At 40.6% G+C, this 21,645-nt stretch overlaps 1 protein-coding gene across 1 annotated transcript in view; it reads left to right on the top strand.

Moving 5' to 3' along the window:
• The window catches only part of LOC138420516 (uncharacterized), a 34,397-nt gene that overhangs the window by 7,582 nt on the left and 5,170 nt on the right, over positions 1-21,645 (top strand). Inside the window, exons 9-13 of the mRNA XM_069553751.1 lie at positions 203-354; positions 2,159-2,245; positions 3,868-4,014; positions 4,430-4,627; positions 8,391-8,513. Coding sequence (XP_069409852.1) covers positions 203-354; positions 2,159-2,245; positions 3,868-4,014; positions 4,430-4,627; positions 8,391-8,513 — 707 coding nt within the window. The remainder of the gene's footprint in view (positions 1-202; positions 355-2,158; positions 2,246-3,867; positions 4,015-4,429; positions 4,628-8,390; positions 8,514-21,645) is intronic.

Consider the following 21,645-nt stretch of genomic DNA (forward strand, 5'->3'; position numbering starts at 1 on the left):
TTTCTTTTCCATGAAGACGGGCAGAAGGCCTGAGCCACAATGTATATATAGGAGGCTTTAGCACCGGAGGATGGATGGACGGATGGATGGATGGATGGATCCAAATACACCTTTTCCTAAGTTGAATTGTGTCGTTGTTGTTTAGTTAATGTATTGTTACCGCACAGAATAGTCAGTGAAGTCTTACTGTTTTTCTCTGCAGCCCTCAAAAGCTCTTTGCAAGATCTCCCCAAACCTCAGATAACGCAGAAGGAAGAGCTGATAACTGTGCCGTCCACAGACCTCTCTGCCAGGGAGTTCGTGGTTTACGAGCATGGCCTCTCCATCCTACACCTCCTCATCCCCCAGCTTCAGGTAAGTCTTGTTCTGGTCTCTGTGGAGCAGTCATCCGTGGAGTTCAGAAGGGCAGGGTCACCAGGAAGGAGGCTTTGAGATAGTGGATATTCCTTAGGCTGAAGCACCGGGAACAGAGAACTTTCTAAGTCTCGCTTCTAAGTGAATCATTTTACCAGTTGAAAGCCTAATCTCTCAAATGATAGGATAATGGGAAGAATACAGGCAGAGAGCAGGCTCTCCTCTGATCTGAGAGATCCCACCGCTGCTTCAGCATTCATTGTCTTTAAAATGAAGTCTGTTTTGACTTTATAATGTAGAAAGCAATTTTGCATACTTTGTTTTGTTTACACCGAGTAACCTGAATTCTGATTCTATGAGACAGTGGAATATTTTTTTGACAATGGAATTTTTTTGTAGGTGAAATAACTGATACTCAAAGTGAATGACTTACATGACACAGAATGTTCTAGTGCACATGCACACACATGCTCAGTCATGTCCAACTCTTCTGAGACTCCACGGACTATAGCCCACCAGACTCCTCTGTCCATGGGATTTCCCAGGCAAAAGTACTGGAGTTGGTTGCCATTTCACTGTTATATTAGTCTGTCTGAATTAACTCATTTAATCTTCACAAAATCCAAGTGGCATAGATACTTTTTTTTTTTTTCTCATTTAAGGTGGAGGGAAGAAGATACAGAATGGGTAAGGAAACTTTTCCAAGAACACACAACCAAAAGGGTTAGAAAGCAGGCATCTTGGCCCGAGAGCCTTCATGCCTGATTGCTACTGAACCTCTGTTTAGAAAAGTGGCAAATCAAACCTAGTAGTTAGCATAAATTTCCAGCACCAAGTTAATAAATACTCCTTCCACTTTTCTATAGTCTATACTGAATCCACTTCAGTTTAGGTCAGTTCAGTCACTCAGTCGTGTCCGACTCTTTGCGACCCCGTGAATCGCAGAACGCCAGGCCTCCCTGTCCATCACCAACTCCTGGAGTTCACTCAGACTTACATCCACCAAGTCAGTGATGCCATCCAGCCATCTCATCCTCTGTCGTCCCCTTCTGCTCCTGCCCCTAATCCCTCCCAGTGTCAGAGTCTTTTCCAATGAGTCAACTCTTCACATGAGGTGGCCAAAGTACTGGAGTTTCAGCTTTAGCATCATTCCTTCCAAAGAAATCCCAGGGCTGATCTCCTTCAGAATGGACTGGTTGGATCTCCTTGCAGACCAAGGGACTCTCAAGAGTCTTCTCCAACACCACAGTTCAAAAGCATCAATTCTTCGGTGCTCAGCTTTCTTCACAGTCCAACTCTCACATCCATACATGACTACTGGAAAAACCATAGCCTTGACTAGACGGACCTTAGTCAGCAAAGTAATGTCTCTGCTTTTGAATATGCTATCTAGGTTGGTCATAACTTTTCTTCCAAGGAGTAAGCGTCTTTTAATTTCATGGCTGCAGTCACCATCTGCAGTGATTTTGGAGCCCCAAAAAATAAAGTCTGACACTGTTTCCACTGTTTCCCCATCTATTTCCCATGAAGTGATGGGACCAGATGCCATGATCTTCGTTTTCTGAATGTTGAGCTTTAAGCCAACTTTTTCACTCTCCACTTTCACTTTCATCAAGAGGCTTTTTAGTTCCTCTTCACTTTCTGCCATAAGGGTGGTGTCCCTGAATCCACTTATCCTGTTATAATTTAAATTGATACCCCAGTTCATTTACTTCCCATTATTGGTTGGTGCTATGTAATTGAGCTGCAGGAGAATTTTTTAACAGAGAGATAGGTTTCTTTTTTTTTTTTTTTTTCTTTTCAGGCTCCAAAAATCACCCTGCAGATTGCTTCTCGTCTTCCTGCCATGGAAGCCTCAGACAATGCCTTCCAAGGTTCCTTCTTCTATCAGGTATTTCAAATTCCCAATCCCACATGTGAGGTTTGTCAAATTCTAGGTCTAGTAAAGACAGAAGCAAAAAAGAGCAAATGTTGTAGAGTATTTTTCTAAGTCCTCAGATGTTTTGCTCCCTCTAGGTAATAAGTCATCTGGCTAAGGCATAATAAATGTCCCCATGTAAGAGCTTTGTCTAATTAGTGAAATGACTGTGTCCTGGCTTGTGCCCAGAGAATCACAATGGCTTTGTGCCCGTTAATGAATCTGTCCATATCGAAGCCAGTGGTTCCAGACTGGTGTTTCCCGTAAGAGGCATGGTTCCAAGCTCAGGAAATCCTGCACAGTCAGCATCTTTCTATGGGGAAGGATCTAAATTGTTCCTGTCCTGGTAGTTCCTCAAACATGTAGACTGGCAGTGCCATGGCGGTCCTCTCAGCTGGTGTTTATGGACCTTAAATACTATGACAGAAAACAGTGATTGTGAGAGGGGACTGCTAACCAAGGTTAGAGGACAAGCAAGTGGCTTATACTTGGCTAGCAAGTTGTTAGGGGATTTAATAAGACCAAAAATTACCCCTGTATGATATTCTCCAGGTATTATTTCACTTGATCCTCAAAGCATCTATGAAGTAAGCAATCTTGACTCCCATCTTACTAATGGGGAGGCAAACTCAGGAGTCATGGAGTGTTATGTGCCAGGCACTAGGCCATATGTCTCACATGCATCCTCTCACTTATAATTTATAGCCACCTAACCCCAGGGGTTGGGGAAGGGTACTTTCCATTTTATGCATTAGGAAACTGAGTCCCAGAGAGGCCAAGTTATTTGCCCAAGATCACAACGTGGCAAGAGTCAAAACTCAAGTCCAGATGAATTTTACACCAAACTCATTTTGTAACCATGCGTCTGTGCTGACACCTGCAGCTAATTCCAGAAACTGATCTCAGACTGTCTGATTCCAAATCATCTAAGGTTTTTCCATGCTAACCTATCACCTCTTAAGAGAATTAGCAAGGAGTTATTTCAGATCAGTTAGGCAAGACAAGAGATTTGAGAACTTGATTACAAAAAAGGCATGAAAGACAAAGAAAACCTGATAGCCCCATAAGACGATGCTTCTCAAACTGTGGTCCTCGGACCCTCGTCTATCAACCACCTGGGGAGTTTGGTAAGATGGAAATGGCGAGTCCATCTAAAGCCCACAGAACCAGAAATCCTGGGATGGGTCCCCAAAATAGAATCACACCCAAATGATCCTCATTCACACTAAGTCTGAGAACCACTGAGTAAAGAAACAGTAATTGGCGTTCAAGGATTAAAAATAAATAAATAAACAGATACATGAATAAGTTTTCTCTGAATTTGCAAGTTTGTTTTCTGTATTTCTGTAAGCCAGGGGTAGCAAAAAAAAAGATGGGAGATGATGGAGAAAATGATTTATTCAGACAGTTGAGCTAAAACAGTTTTCCCTTGCGCTCTGAATCTTCCCTTCAATAAATTTCCATTTAACCCAGGGAGTCTCTAACTTTATGATTCCCCAAGTTGTTTTAGATCAGATAAAACTAGAAAAAGAGAGAGGCAGGGGAAATATTTCCTGAGGGTGACATACCCAAGTTTGGGTATTTTCTCCACTCAGAGAGCTGAAAACACACTGTTTGTTGGGAGAGAGTGTTTGGCGTCGGTGGGAAGCTTTGTTCTGCTGTTGATCCACTGCCTGGCCCACATCGCTGCCGATGACCTCCACCAGGACTCCAACCCCGCCTTTCTGAGGTCATTTTACAAGGTATTTATAACATGCAGAGGGCTTTTTGCTTCTCTTACTTTATGACTCATGCCCATTCCCCAAGATAGTAAATGCTATAAGCTTTGAAATATTTCGGATCTACTTAAGTCCCACCGATGGCCCTTGGTTCCTACTGCCTGGCTAAGATTTTCCCAAACAAATTTCCCATGGCAGCATATGAAAAATGCATACAGCTCTCTAAGAATTCTGGAGAGAAGCAGCCTTCCTCTGAGAACAGCATCACCCTTTTCTGTGGATATTGCATTGTCAGTATTTGAACCTCACCAGAATTACAAGCAGGCGAGTAAAGATGGTCCATCTCAAGTCCCATTTCTCTTTCAACTGTAATTTTAAAGCTACACTAGCCATTTCCTAGAGGCCAGACTGATCTGCCGCGCTCACTTTTCCTGACCAGGGGCTGAAGGCCTACTTCAGGGAAGCATTCTCTATCACTCTGCGAATGTCAACAGTTTCCCAGGACAGTAAACTTGGCCAAAGCATAAGTGCTCTTCTGCTGGGAGAGCAGCCCATCTCTGAAAGAGGAAGAGACCTTCTCTCTAAACTCATTGTAAGAAAGCATGAGTCCCACTTGGAGCCAGAGTCGTCGGAGGAGGTGACTGACTTTAACTTGTGTAGCCCGTGGTTTTGTTTGTGTTTGTGTTTTTTGTTTACACTTTCTATTTTATGTTGGAGCATAGCTGATTAACAATGTTATGGTAGTTTTGAGTGCACACAGAGCGACTTAGCCATATTTATATATACATGAATCCATTCTCCCCCAAGCTTCCTGCCCATCCAGGCTGCCAAGTAACACTGAGCGAAGTTCCCTGGGTAGCACATGGTTTTAAAATTGACTTCTTCACAGATTAAATGCCTCCGTGAATGACCTATGCATGTGTTTCTTGCCTCCCAAGATGGCACATTGCCTTGACATCCAGGCTGCTTCTCAAACCACATATGACAGTATTTTTTAAACCCTATGTTCTACAGGGCAAACGGGGGGGACCTGGCTCATGGGGATTGCAAATATGGCTCCACAGTTCATTAATATTCCATTAACATATTATCAATAAATAAGCAGAATTCCATCTATAAAACTTACTGTGACTTAGAGACTACATTTAGATGCCCAAGGGGTAGCTTGTTTACCCAAACTTACTGTATGCTCTTTTCTGTGCAAGTTTGACAGTGGCATCCTTAATACTTAATAAGTACTTTTATATCAATATTATCTCAGCTTTTTAACTATGAAAATATAAAATTTAAATCTATGATCTTAAAAAGACTATCTTCTGTTCTTCCATTAAAGGTCAATTCATTGTTGAGTCAGAAATAAGAGGATATCTTTTTTTTTCATTATGTAGATAAAACTCCATACATTTTCAAGGCCTATATATGTGTGTACACACACACACACACACACACACACACACACATATACATAGTCTCATTCAAGCCACCCAGCAATCTTGGTAGCAGACATATTTTTAGTCACATTTGTATTTAAAGGTAGATTTAGCAGTTTGCTCCAAACCATACAGCTGTTTGTAGTGGTAGAATTGAGACTAGATTCTTGATCACCTGACTGCTAAGGAAATAGTCCATATACATCTCCCTGTAATTAACTCTCCATTAGTTACTGATTCATCTTGTGGCTGTTGATGGTGATAGTGATGTTGGTCATCCAGATTACAAAATTATTATAGTCTAGCACAAATCTCAGAAAACAGTCAACGCGCTGTCCTCACCTCATAGCAGCATTTGACCCATCTGATCACTTTCTCCAGTTCGATCCACCTTCTTTACTGGAGTCCCAGGACACTGGCCGCCTCTGGTTTTCCTCCTCCCTCCCTGACTGTTCCTTCTCAATCTCCTTTGCTGATCCTTCCTCCTCTCCCTGGCCTCTTAATGTTCGAAGGACAGGATTCGGTCCTGTCCTCTTCTATATTCACTCCCCTTGGGGATCTCGCCCAGTGTTCTAGCTTTAAATCTCATCTAAATGAGATCTATATGTCATCTAAATCTCATCTATATGTCAACAACTCTCAAATTTTTTCTTCACCCTCAACCCAACTCTATCTCAGCTCATATATCCAACTGCTTACTTGCCATCTGGGCTTACCTGGTGGCTCAATCAGTAAAGAATCTGCCTGCAATGCAGGAGACCCAGGTTCAATCCCTGGGTCAGAAAGATCTCCCAAAGAAGGAAATGGTAATTCACTCCAGTAGTCTTGCCTGGAGAATTCCCTGGAGAGAGAAGCCTGGCTGGCTACAGTCCATAGGGTTACAAAAGGTCGGACACAACTGAGTGACTAACACACACACTAACCATCTCCAGGGGAATGTCTTATAAGTAGCTCAGACTCAACAGGCCCAAAGCCAATCTTCTTTTCAAACCTGCTCCACTTAAAACGTTCCCCATCTCCACTGATGGCAACTGTGTTCTGATTTTTCAAGCCAAAGTCTTCTCTTCAGGCCAAACCTGTTACATATACCCCAAAACCAATCCATCAGGAAATTCTTCAGAAACTCATCCTTCACAAACTGTACCTTCAAGTATGTCTATAATTGATCACTTCTCATCACTTGCGCTGCTACCAACCTGATGCAAGGCAGCTCTTGCTTGGACTACCATCAGACCTACTAACCCATCTCCAAGCCCATGCTCATCTCTCTGCAGTGTATTCTCAGCACAGTAGTCATAGTCACCCTCTGAAAATGAAAGTTGAGATTGCTCAAAGTCCTGCTGTGTTCCTCAGTTCACTTGGGTAAAAATCTAAGAAGTCAAGTCCCCTTCATGTCTCACTCTGTCACCTTCTTCTCTTCCCCTCATTAGCTCACCTCCAACCACATTTTCCTCCCTACTGGTCTTCAGACTCTCCAGGGACAGTGATCTTAAGGGTCCTACCTGCAATGCTCATTCCTCTAAGGCAGTAGCTCCCAACAGAAGCAATTTTATTCCTGGCAGGATATTTGGCAACCTCTGAAGACACTTTCAATGGTCTGACTCAGAGGAGGTGGTGCTACTGTTAACTACTGGATAGAGGCCACAGACGGAGAAGGCAATGGCACCCCACTCCGGTACTCTTGCCTGGAAAATTCCATGGATGGAGGAGCCTGGTGGGCTGCAGTCCACACGACTGAGCTACTTCACTTTCACTTTTCACTTTCATGCACTGGAGAAGGAAATGGCAACCCACTCCAGTATTCTTGCCTGGAGAATCCCAGGGACGGGGGAGCTTGGTGGGCTGCTGTCTATGGGGTCGCACAGAGTCGGACACGACTGAATCGACTTCACAGCAGCAGTAGCAGAGACCACGGATGCCCCTAAACAGCCTACAGTGGATAGGACAGCCCCACAGCAAAAAATCATCCATCCCCAAATGTCAGTAGCACTGAGTTTAAGAAACCCTGGGCTATGCCTGCCTCCCTTGTCTTCTTCACGTCTTTGTTCAAGTGTCGCCTCAGCGACTATCCTGACAAGCCTGTCTTACTCTGCCGCCCTCTTTGCCTTGTTCATCAGCTTCTCTTTGCTCTGCTTTTCCTTATCCTACATCATGTCCTAACATAGTACAGAATTTACTTTTGCCTGGTGTGTGCTCAGTCGCTCAGTCATGTCCAACTTTTTGCAACCCCATGAACTGCAGTCCGCCAGGCTCCTCTGTCCGTGGGATTCTCCAGGCAGGAATACTAGAGTAGGTTGCCACTTCCTCCTCCAGGGGATCTTCCCGACCCAGGGATTGAACCTGCATCTCCTTTGTCTCCTACACTGGCAGACATATTCTTTACCACTGCACCACCTGGCAAGCCCCTCAGGATTTACTTACATTTGCTTATTCCATTTTTCCCCTGCTAGAATATAAGCTCCATGAGGGCAGAGTTGTTTGCTTTGTTTTTTCTGATATAACCCACAGTCCAGCCTCAGAGCAGGCTTTTCATATGTTTACTGTGCTAGTGAATAGATTTATGTGGACACTGATGCTATGTCACCAAACTTCTCAATCTAGGAGGCAGATACTAGCAAACATTACACATTTGCCATGTGTCAGGCATTCTGTTGAGAGTTTTACATGCATTATCTCATTTAACCTTCCCCATGCTCTTGTACGGTAGATGTTACTTTTATTCTTAACTTACAGATGAGAAATCTGAGGCTTAGAAGTATTAAAAGCCTCTTTTCCAAGACAGAGAAAGTTGTGGAGCTTGTATTAATTAGTACTCTGCCAACCACCATTTATGAAGAGATCTCATTTTATTTTAAGAAAGCAGAACTGTATATAGTACTCTGAGGTACTGGCAAAGATTCAAGAGTACTTAGAATAAATGAGAGCAAAGATCTTAAGTTTATTATAATTTATCTTTCATACTCTCTACAGTATATTAAGAAAAACAAAGATCTTCTCCTTTTTATCAACATGGAACACTTCCTAAAAAGCATCCTTGCTGCAGAGCAAAAACTCCCAAAAGAAACAAGAGATCAGCTTGGAGATGAAGATAAGGTGAGATGTTCAGATGACCTACAGCACTGAGACCATACTTTGCTATATACTTTGCAACATTTTTGTGTGTGTTTGGGACCATGTTTATCATTGAACATGTCAGCAGAACACAAGATTGGGAATCAATGGTGGTCTGAACAGGTAATATCATCAGTCACTTATTTTAAAACTTTATCTACAGATGGTGGATCTTAGATTCCAGAGTTAATCCCTCTGCTTTCAGGCAGGTCAGGTATTAATCTTAAAGAACTGGAGCTGAGACTTGGACTTGCCCCAGTTCACCCAGCTGGAAGAGAATAAACAGTCACCAGATCTACTGCCTTCTCATTTGGGATTTCTCCCAGTGTTCCATAGTGATACCTACTACTGTTTTGTTTTAAATCTGGAGCATTTAAAACATTGTTATATCTTTAAAAACCACCAAATACTTTGGTCCCAAAGGACAAACATTAATATTTTGTCACAGATAATTAGCAGAGAAAACCCCAAGCATTATTATGCTCATTATTCTAAGCAGAATAGTGACCTAAACATGTTGAGATCAAGATCAGCAACAACCTAGAGATGTATGTAGCTGAGCACCAACTCTAATCCTGGGCTCCAGTCTGTTTCAAAGTTATCACCAGTATCTGGGGTGAAAACTACATTTTTATTACATTATTTTATTGCATTGTTTCAAGATCACACAACTTTACAAGTACACATATCATTAATGGACACCTCATGAAACCATCCAAATGAGCATTTCCATGTAAGCATCCAGACCAAGAAATAGAACATTACCAGCTTCCAGCAGCACCCACGTCTCCCCTGCCAGGAAGGGTGACTGGCAGGCCACCATCCTGACTCCAAACGTCGTAAATTGTTTTTGCTTATTCATGAATTTCACACCAATAGAATCATAAAATATGAATTCTTTCTTCTTCAAGTTTGTGAGATTTATCCATATTGTTGCAGGTAGTTGTATTTTGTTGATTCTCTTTGTTGTAAAGTATTCTGTGGTGCAGACATATCTTAATTTATTCACCATATACTGATCTACAGGTGAGTGTTTTCCAGCTTGGGGTTATATAAATAGTTCTGTGCACCTTTTGATGACTATACCTAGTCAGGTATTAACTTAGAACAAGTGCTGGGTCTGAGGATATGGATATGCTCAACGTTAGTACATACTATCAACCAGCGTTCCTAAGTGATCACACGTGGCCACCAGCCATGGATCAAAGTTCTAACTGCTCTCCATCCTTATCAGAACTAGCATTTCCCATCTTTTTTACTTTATCCATTCTCTTGGGTGTGAGTTTTTAATTTGCATTTCCCTAATGGCCAGTGGGCAGAAGGAAATGGCAACCTACTCCAGTGTTCTTGCCTGGAGAAACCCAGGGATAGAGGAGCCTGGTGGGCTGCCATCTATGGGGTCGCACAGAGTTAGACACGACTGAAGCGACTTAGCAGCAGCAGCAGCAGCAGCAATGGCCAGTGGAATTGAGCATCTTTCATATATTTATGCAGCATGTGAAAGTCCTCTCTCTAGAGATACTTGTTCAAGTCTTTTGCTGATTTGTCATTGGATCCCCTCTTTTTAATTGATTTGCAGGAATTTTTTATTCTGCAACTATTTTTCCTCATTCTGTAGAATGCCTTTTTATGGAAATAACTACATGTTTCTTTTACTGTTTTATTTTTATATCTAGAAAAATAAAAAATAAAAGCCTGCATTTTGAAAAGTTGTTAAATATGTCAGTATGCCATCCAATGAAGCTGATAAGAGAACATGAATGTAAAAATCACATAAATATATATTATAATTTGGGGTAGATATATAACATAATGGGCTAGTTCTTGACACAGAAGAAAAACATGCTGATATTTTCACTGTGACTAAAAGATTAGATCGTGTATATTATTATTATATTCATTTAAAGGTATAGGCTAAACCTCTTTAAAAAATGTAAAATTTGTATATATCATCAATTTTCAGGCTAACTTACTTAAAATTGCTTGTTACCAAGTCACACAAAAGGAGATGGATGTATTTGTAAAACATTTGGTGATATGTAATGAGAATACATAAAATATAGCCTTTGTGGCATGTGCAAAATTCACTTTGGAGGCCCTGACTGGAAAATTTCAAAGAGACAAGCAGTTATCTAAAACTGAAGCTTCAGGGTAGATTTGAATACTAATTAGAAGATATACAACCATGACATGAATTCAGTGGAAGCCAAAAAATTTTAATACAGTCTCCAAACCTCAGATTACAAATCCAATGTCTGCAATTCAAGCTGTTTCTCACATGCTCAGAATCAGCTCACTGTATGTAGCTTCTCCATTTCTTCCACCTTACACTATCATTAAGTTCTCATTATTTGTTGCTAGAGACTGGTCACTTAGTCTTCCTAAATGATTAAATCATTAGATTAACCATCAGGCAAAGTAAGTACAAAATCTGTCAGCCTTTAAAACTGTTTCATTAGTTACGATCTCAGTTAAAATTCCATGCTGCCTTCATAGATCAGATACCGATAAAGTGATAGTCACCCTTAATAATGGACTATGTGGCAACTTACCTGTCTCTTTCATGAACTGGGAATTCTTATGTAAAGCATACTCCCCAAATTATTGCATAGTAACTTTATAAGATTAAAGACTTCCCCAATACTTTGAGAAGGTAAATCTTATTTTGGTATGATAAATATTCAGTATGTGTCAAGAACTTCATGTACTCACATAAATCATGAAGTGTATTTCCCAGAAAACATAGTAAACATTAAGTAAGTCAGACATATAAGATTATTTAGAATAGTTAGACTAAAAGTCCAAGTCTTCAGAGAGGTGGCAAAGAAAAAGTCATAAAGAAATTAAAGATCTTTTCTCTATATTCCTCATTCTTTGCTGAACAAAGCACCTACTAAAACATGATTCTATTAGGTTCCTGGCTGACATCTTGGGTCCTCCATTTGATTCTATTAGTATACTAACAGCTGTGGGCTTTTACTAAGCACATGCTTTTTAAGGGAAATGCCACAGATTATAAGGCAGGGAACATGTTCTCCTTCCTGCTGCATTATGCGTGTTTATTGCTGAATCAAATCAATAGTACATTTTGGAAGTTTTGAGACTCTAATTATCTTTAAGGAATTAGTTTATGTGCATACACACATGCGCACAGCCCACCGATCAGAAAGAGAATAAGAAAACCTCAGTAGATATAGAAGCCATATTTTACCAACTACCAACAAACAGAATAGTTTCCCAAAAAATACAATGCTTAAAATAATTTTTTAAACTATTTTTATTTCAAAAGTAGTACACAGACTTCTGTTTCCAGAAGGATGAAACAGATAATCTTTTCCCTGCTCCTCCCACCAAGAACCTCTGTCTCTAATCAGGCAGGTACAAGGCATCATCCTCTACCCATCCCCCACAGTGGGTGGAATGGTGTCAAAGGAAATAGGTAAAACCAAGTTTAAATAAGCTCTCAAACCTTATAATATCAAAAACATACAGATTTCAGTCAGAGAACCAGAAAGATATAAAACTGAGTGAAAAAAAAACACAACAGATGCCAAGACCAAAAGGGCAAAATATTAGAATTATATTTCAAAGAGTTTAAAGGAGCCATCTTAAAAATTCTTCAACAAGCAATTATGAACATTCTTGAAACAAATGAAAAAAAAAAATGGAAGTCTCAGCAAGGAACTATAAAGTTAGCAAAAGAACTAGAAGATGGAGAGGAATCAAATGAAAATTTTAGAACTGAAAAATAAAAGCCAAGAAAACCTCAGTGGATAGGCTCAACAGTAAAATGAATGGGATAGAGGAAAAAGATGTGAATTTTTAGACAGAATAATAGAAATGACCAAATGTGAACAACAGAGAGAAAAAAACTGAACAAATGAATTTGTCAGTGCCTCAGGGATCTATGTTACCATAACAAATAATCTAGCATTCAAGTCATCAAAGTCTCACAAGGAGAAGAGAAAGAAGACAGACTATAAAAGCATTCAAAGAAATAATGGCTAAAACTCCTCAAATCTGGAAAGAGATAGAAATCTACAGATGCAAACAGCTGAGTGAATTCCAAACAAGGTAAAACCAAAGACATCCATACCAAGATGCACCATAATTAGACTTCTGAAAATGAAAAGCAGAGAAAGACTTTTGAAAGCAGCCAGAGAAAAATAATACCTTACCTATAGAGGGAAAAAAAATTTATATGACATTAGACTTCTCATTAAAACCATAAAAGCCAGGAAGAAGTGGCACATTTTTCTAGCACTGAAATAAAAGAACTATTAACCCGGTGTTCTATCCTTGGTGAACATATTCTTTAGGAAAGAAAAGAAAAAAATCAATACATTCACAGATAAAGAAAAACTAACCCAAACCACCTTAAAAGAAAAGCTAAGGGAAATTCTCTAAAAATAAAAGAAACGAAAGGACCTTGGAACAGCAGGAAGAAAGAACACAGTAAGCAAAAATAAGGATAAAAGCAATCTTTCTTTCCTTCTCCTTTGAGTTTTCTAAAATTATATTTGACAACAGCATAATGAGAAATGAAGGAGGTTCAGATTTCTATGCTTCATTTAAGTTGATAAAATAACAATGATAGATTATGACAAGTTGTATACTTATAAATGCAATACCTAAAGCAACAAATGAAAAAAGAAAGCAAGAAGACAAATGAAAACAGAAAAAAACAGAAAACAAAAATTAAACAGCAGACTTAAGAACTATTTATAATTACAATAATTTAAACAGTCACTCAGTCATGTCTGACTCTCTGTGACCCCATGGACTCTAGCCCTCCAGGCTCCTCTGTCCATGGGGATTCTCCAGACAAGAATACTAGAGTGGATTGCCGTGTCCTCCTCCATGGGATCTTCCCAGGAGGGATCAAACCCAGGTCTCCAGCACTGCAGGTGGATTCTCTACCTTCTGAGCTACCAGAAAAGCCCCATACTACTGGAGTGTGTTGCCATGCCCTCCTCCAGGGGATATTCCCAAACCAGGGATTGAACCTAGGTTTCCCACATTGCTGCTGCTGCTGCTAAGTCACTTCAGTCGTGTCTGATTCTGTGTGATCCCATAGACGGCAGCCCACCACACTCCGCCGTCCCTGGGATTCTCCAGGCAAGAACACTGGAGTGGGTTGCCATTTCCTTCTCCAATGCATGAAAGTGAAAAGTGCCAACCCTCAGCGATCCCATGGACTGCAGCCTTCCAGGCTCCTCCATCCATGGGATTTTCCAGGCAAGAGCACTGGAGTGGGGTGCCATTGCCTTCTCCGAACTTTGCTCTACCTCCTACTTAATAATAATAATAACAAAGGTCCATATAGTCAAAGCTATGGTGTTTCCAGTAGTTAGAAGGTAAAGAATCTGCTTGCAATACAGGAAACCTGGGATTAATCCCTGGGTTGGGAAGATCCCCTGGAGAAGGAAATGGCAACCCACTCCAGTATTCTTACCTGGACAATTCCATGGACAAAGGAGCCTGGTGGGTTACAGTCCATGGGATAGCAAAGAGTTGGACATGACTGAGCGACTAACGCTAACACTTTTACAATGTGAGAGTTGGACCATAAAGAAGGCTTGAGCGCCAAAGAATTTATGTTTTTCAAACTGTGGAGTTGGAGAAGACTCTTGAGAGTCCCTTAAACAGCAAGATCCAACCAGTCAATCATAAAGGAAATCAACCCACACTGCAGGCAGATTCTTTGCTGCCTGAGTCACCAGGGATGCCCCAGAATATTGCAGTGGGTAGCCTATCCCTTCTCCAGGGGATCCTCCCCACCCAGGAATCAAACCAGGGTCTCATGCATTGCAGGAGGATTCTTTACTAGCTGAACTACCAAGGAAGCCCAAGATATTAAGACATGGCAAGAATACATGGAAGAACCATACAAAAAAGATCTTAATGACCCAGATAACCACAATGGAGTGATCACTTCCTAGAGCCAGACATCTTGGAGTATGAAGTCAAGTGAGACTTAGGAAACATTAATATGAACAAAGCTAGCAGAGGTGATGGAATTCCAGCTGAGCTATTTCAAATCCTAAAAAATGATACTATTAAAGTGGTGCACTCTATATGCCAGCAAATTTGGAAAACTCAGCAGTGGCCACAGGACTGGAAAAGGTCTGTTTTCATTCCAATCCCAAAGAAGGGCAATGACAAAGAATGTTCAAACTATCACACAACTGCACTCATCTCACACATGAGCAAAGTAATGCTCAAAATTCTCCCAGCTAGGCTTCAAGAGTACATGAACTGAGACCTCCCAGATGTTCAAGCTGGATTTAGAAAAGGCAGAGGAACCACAGATCAATTGCTGACATCTGCTAGATCGTAGAAAAAGCAAGAGCATTCCAGAAACACATCTGCTTCATTAACTACGCTAAAGCCTTTGAATGTGTGGATCACAACAAACTGAAAAATTCTTAAAGAGATGGGAATACCAGACCAGCTTACCTACCTCCTGTGAAACATATATGCAGGTCAAGAAGGAACAGTTAGAACAAGACATGGAAAAATGTCCTGTTGGACTAGTTCCAAACTGGGAAAGGAGTAGATCAAGGCTGTATATCATCACCCTGCTTATTTAACTTATATGCAGAGTCAGTTCAGTTCAGTTCAGTCACTCAGTCATGTCCGACTCTTTGTGACCCCATGGACTGAACCACACCAGGCTTCCCTATCCATCACCAACTCCCAAGACTTGCTCAAACTCACATCCATCGAGTCAGTGGTGCCTTTCAATCATCTTAACCTCTGTCATCCCCTTTTCCTCCTGCCTTCAATCTTTCCCAGCATCAGGGTCTTTTCCAGTGAGTCAGTTCTTCGCATTAGTTGACCAAAATTTTGAAGCTTCAGCTTCATCATCAGTCCTTCCAATGAATATTCAGGGCTGTTTTCCTTTAGGATTGACTGGTTTGATCTCCTTGCTGTCCATGAGACTCTCAAGAGTCTTCTCCAGCACCACAGTTCAAAAGCATCAATTCTTTAGCACTCAGCTTTCTTTATGGTCCAACTCTCACACCCATATGTGACTACTGGAAAAACCAGAGCTTTGACTAGATGGACCTTTGTCACTAAAGTAAAGTCTCTGCTTTTTAATATGCTGTCTAGGTTGGTCATAGCTTTTCTCCCAAGGAGCAAGCATCTTTTAATTTCATGACTGCATTCACCATCTGCAGTGACTTTGAAGCCCAAGAAAATAAAGTCTGTCACTGTTTCCACTGTTTCCCCATCTATTTGCCCTGAAGTGATGGGACTGGATGCCATGAATCTTCATTTTTTGAATATTGAGTTTTAAGCCAACATTTTTACTCTCCTCTTTAACTTTCATCAAGAGGCTCTTACTTCCTCTTCACTTTCTGCCATAAGGGTGGTGTCATCTGCATATCTGAGGTTGTTGATATGCCTCCCAGCAATCTTGATTCCAGCTTGTGCTTCATCCAGTCTGGCATTTCACATGATGTACTCTGCATATAAGTTATATAAGCAAGGTGACAATAAACAGCCTTTACCTACTCCTTCCCCAATTTAGAAACCAATCCTTTGTTCCATGTCCTGTTCTAACTGTTGCTTCTTGACCTGCATGCAGATTTCTCAGAAGGCAGGTATAGTGGTCTGGTATTCCCATTTAAGAATTTTCCACAGTTTGTTGTGATCCACACAGTCAAAGGCTTTATTGTAGTCAATGAAGCTGAAGTACATATTTTTCTAGAATTTTCTTGCTTTTTCTATGATCCAACAGATGTTGGCAATTTAATCTGTGGTTCCTCTGCCTTTTCTAAATCCAGCTTGAACATCCGGGAGTTCTCGGTGCGCGTTCTCTTGAAGCCTAGCTGGGAGAATTTTGAGCATTACTTTGCTAGTGTGTGAGATGAGTGCAGTTGTATGATAGTTCGAACATTCTTTGTCATTGCCCTTCTTTAGAATTGGAATGAAAACAGACCTTTTCCAGTCCTGTGGCCACTGCTGAGTTTTCCAAATTTGCTGGCATATTGAGTGCAGCACTTTCACAGCATCATCTTTTAGGATTTGAAATAGCTCAGCTGGAGTTCCATCACCTCCACTAGCTTTGTTCATAGTGATGCTTGCTAAGGCCTGCTTGACTTCGCACTTCAGAGTATCTGGCTCTAGGTAAGTGATCACTCCATTGTGGTTATCTGGGTCATTAAGATCTTTTTTGTATAGTTCTTCTGTGCATTTTTGCCCCCTCTTCTTAATATCGTCTGCTTCTGTTAGGTCCATACCATTTCTGTCCTTTATTGTGCCCATGAAATGTTCCCTTGGTATCTCTAATTTTCTTGAAGAGATCTCTAGTCCTGCCCATTCTATTGTTTTCCTCTTTCTTTGATCTCTTAGAAAGGCTTTCTTATCTCTCCTTCCTTTTCTCTGGAACTCTGCATTCAGATGGATATAGCTTTCCTTTTCTCTTTTGCCTTTCACTTCTCTTTTCTCACTATTTGTAAGGCCTCTTCAGACGCCCATTTTGCCTTTTTGCATGTCTTCTTCTTGAGGGTAGTTTTGTTCACGCCCCTCCTGTACAGTGTTATGAACCTCCATCCATAGTTTTTCAGGCAATCTGTCAGATCTAATCCCTTGAATCTATTTGTCACCTCCACTATATAATCATAAGGGATTTGATTTAGGTCATATCTGAATAGTCTAGTGGTTTCCCCTACTTTCTTCAATTTAAGTCTAAATTTTGCAATAAGGAGTTCATGATCTGAGCCACAGTCAGCTCCCGGTCTTGTTTTTGCTGACTGTATAGAGCTTCTCCATCTTTGGCTGCAAAGAATATAATCAATTTGATTTTGGTATTGACCATCTGGTGATGTCCTTGTGTAGAGTCTTCTCTTGTGTTCTTGGAAGAGGGTGTTTGCTGTGACCAGTACATTCTCTTGGCAAAACTCTGTTAGCCTTTGCCCTGCTTCATTTTGTACTCCAAGGCCAAACTTGTCTGTTACTCCAATTATCTCTTGACTTCCTACTTTTGCATTCCAGTGCCCTATGATGAAAAGGAAATCTTTTTTTGGTGTTAGTTCTAGGTCTTGTAGATCTTCATAGCACCATTCAACTTCAGTTTCTTCTGCATTAGTGGTTGGGGCATAGACTTGGATTACTGTGATATTGAATGGTTTGCCTTCTAAACAAATAGAAATCATTCTGAAAAACCTAGACAACATATTAAAAGGCCAAGACATCACTTTGCCATCAAAGGTCCATACAGTCAAAGCCATGGTATTTCTAGTAGTCATATATGGATGTGAGAGTTGGACCATAAAGAAGGCTGAATGCCAAAGAATTGATGCTTTTGAACTGTGGTGTTGGAGAAGACTCTTGAGAGTCCCTTGGACTGCAAGGAGATCAAACCAGTTAATCCTAAAGGAAATCAATCCTGAATATTCATTGGAAGCACTGATGATGAAGCTGAAGCTCCAATACTTTGGCCACCTGATGCAAACAGCTCATTGGAAAAGATCCTGATGCTGGGAAAGATTGAAGGCAAAAGGAGAAGAGGGCAGGAGAGGAGGAGATGGTTGGATGTCATCACCTACCTGATGGACATAAATTTGAGCCAACTCCAGGAAATAGGAAGGACAGAGAAGCCTAGTGTGCTGAAGTTCATGGGGTTACAAGAGTTGAACATGACTTAGCAACTGAACAACATAGTGTCTATACATGTAATTATATATTTCTGTTACATTTATATATACATATATATATATTACCCTGATACCAAAACCAAAGACAGCACAAAAAAGAAAAACTGCAATATCCTTTATAGTATAGATGTAAAAATTCTAAAGATACTGTTAATATCTAGAATACACAGCATCTAGGAAATACAAATAACACTCAAACTCAATAATTAAAAATAGAAAAGCAACAATACAATTAAAAATAGGAAATATGCACAGACATTTCACCAAAGAGAAGATGCAGATGCAAATAAACACATGAAAAAAATTATTCAACATTGCTAGCCATCAGCTCAGTTCAGTTCAGTCGCTAAGTCGTATCCGACTCTTTGCAACCCCATGAATTGCAGAATGCCAGGCCTCCCTGTCTATCACCAACTCCGGGAGTTCACTCAGACTCACGTCCATTGAGTCGGTGATGCCATCCAGCCATCTCATCCTCTGTTGTCCCCTTCTCCTCCTGCCCCCAATCCCTCCCAGCATCAGAGTCTTTTCCAATGAGTCAACTCTTCGCATGAGGTGGCCAAAGTACTGGAGTTTCAGCTTTAGCATCAGTCCTTCCAAAGAACACCCAGGACTGATCTCCTTTAGAATGGACTGATTGGATCTCCTTGCAGTCCAAGGGACTCTCAAGAGTCTTCTCCAACACCACAGTTCAAAAGCATCAATTCTTTGGCGCTCAGCTTTCTTCGCAGTCCAACTCTCATATCCATGCATGACCACTGGAAAAACCATAGCCTTGACTAGACGGACCTTAAAATTACAACAAGATACATTTTCAAAGCCATATGTATAGTGACAGTAGCACAGACCAGCACAGATGTATGGAAAAACTGGTCACTCATGCATTGCTGGCATGAATATAAAGTGGTACAGCCATGCTATAAATGATAATTACACTCTGACACACTTATAAAAGAGAAAAAAACTAATGTTACACATTATGTACACAAATGTTAATAGCAACTTTATTCATAATCCTCAAAACTAGAAACAACCCAGTTGTCATCCTTCAGAGGTAAATGGTTATACAAATTATAGTACATCCATACCATGGAGATGACTCAGCAATAATGAGGAATGAAGTACTGCTACACACAACAACCTGGATGAATTTCCAGAGAACTAGGCATAGTGGAAAAAAAAGCCAGTTCCAAAATGTTACAGCATGATTCCATTTATAATATTTAAGATGACAAAATTATAGAAAGGAAGAAAAAACTAGTGACGGCCAGGGGATAAGGAAGGGATGAATGTGGGAGGAAGGTGGGTGTGATGGTTGTGGTGATGGGAATGTTCTGCATCTTGACCACATCAATGTCAATACCTGCTTGTGATGTTATAGTACAGTTTCACAAAATGGTATCATTGATGGAAATGGGTAAAGGACACACAGGCTCTATTTCTTAACAGCAAGTGAATCTACAGTTCTCAAGAATTTTAATTTTTTAAGAGAAAAATATAGTACATACTCAGTTCGGTTCAGTTGCTCAGTCATGTCCTACTCTTTGTGACCCCATGGACTGCACCACACCAGGCCTCCCTGTCCGTCACCAACTCCTGGAGTTTACTCAAACTCATGTCTACTGAGTCGATGATGCCATCCAACCGTCTCTGTCGTCCCCTTCTCCCACCTTCAATCTTTCCCAGCATCAGGGTCTTTTCCAATGAGTCAGTTCTTCACATCAGGTAGCCAAAGTATTGGAGTTTCAGCTTCAACATGAGTCCTTCCAATGAATATTCAGGACTGATTTCCTTTAGGATGAACTGGTTGGATCTCCTTGCAGTCCAAGGGACTCTGAAGAGTCTTCTCCAACACCACAGTTCAAAAGCATCAATTCTTCAGCGCTCAGCTTTCTTTATAGTCCAACTCTCACATCCATACATGACTACTGGAAAAACCATAGCCTTAACTAGATGGACCTTTTTTGGCAAAGTAATGTCTCTGCTTTTTAATATGCTGTTCAGGTACATATTCAGAGAAATTCAAAATGCAGATTAGAAAGACCCAATCTGGTTATTATATACTGATATACCAATAGGTATATTCACTTATTAGGGGACTTGAACTATACTGACTACTTTTAATCACAGAAAAATATATGTTCCTTTTATTTTCCCCTATACATTTGCTTCAGGGCCATATGAGAAACTCTAGAGAATTTTATAGGGCTGGAAAGCTCACAGATGGCTCATTGTGGGTCAAGTCCTAAAGTAGTGATGGGATTGATTTCTTCTTGAAAACTGACTTGAAACAATGCATTCAGTGGCTGTCTCTGGTACTGTGTTACACAGAACTGTGAGACAATCTCTGCAACCAAACTAGAACACTGTGGTTGATTAGCACATCTATCATGGGCAAGAGGTACAGGAGCAGCAATACATGTGATGGTAAATCAGAGATTTACCATCTCTGTTGACAAGAAGTTCTTTCAAAACAACCTCACAAATTTCAAGAGACACTTTGCTAGTAAAATTCTTTGTGTAAAGTTTCTTAGAAACCCATTCTCTGTCACAGCCACGTATTATATTATGTTTTAGATAGAGTAACTTTTACACCGTTTTCTTTCACTTATCAGTCCAACAAATTTTACATGTGAATAAAACCTACAGAAAAAATCATTATGTGAAATCCAAAATAACATCATTATGAGATATATAAGGTAGAAACAAAAAAGTCTAGATAGGACGAGAATCAGATTAGTAGTAAGAAAGCTTAAAAAATCATGGTTTAAAAAAGAAAGATATGAAATCAAATAATAGTTATGACAAAGTAAGTGATCCAGCATTAAGAGTTGGTATCCCCGAAATGGACAGAGAAAGCTTTCAAATATAGTATTGCAAAAGATTGCTTTAGAAAAATTAAAATCTACAGATCAGAAAGAGGCACAACGCTTCAGGAAAAGAATCATAGAGAATGAATGACTGAGACATAGACTCCCAGAACAGAGAAAGAATTTTTCAGACTTTCAGGCAAAGGGAGTCACCTACAGAAATAAATGCACATGTTTCCGTGAGTGGTGGGGAGTTGCAGAAATCAGGCAGCTCTCAGGTTTCTCCATGGCAGTGTATAATGCCACAATCGTTAGATTAGAGTGATGGCTATGAAGCTACAAGGGAACGAAAACATAACCTAAGATTTTTTTTTTTAATTATGTATTTATATTTTGGTTGCACTGGGCCTTCATTGCTGCATGTGGGCTTTCTTTACCTGTGGCAAGGGGGAGCTATTCCTCCTTGCACTTCATGGGCCTCTCATTGTGGTGGCTTTTGCTGCAGAGCACAGGCTCTAGACACACAGGCTTCAGTAGCTTAGCACACGGGCTCCAGAGCGCAGGCTCAGTGATGGCGGCGCACAGATTAGTCGGTCTGCAACATGTAGGGTCTTCCTGGACCAGGGATCAAATCCCATG

The sequence above is a fragment of the Ovis canadensis genome, chromosome 15 (genome assembly GCF_042477335.2).
Source record: "Ovis canadensis isolate MfBH-ARS-UI-01 breed Bighorn chromosome 15, ARS-UI_OviCan_v2, whole genome shotgun sequence".
NCBI classification, from domain to species: Eukaryota; Metazoa; Chordata; class Mammalia; order Artiodactyla; family Bovidae; genus Ovis; species Ovis canadensis.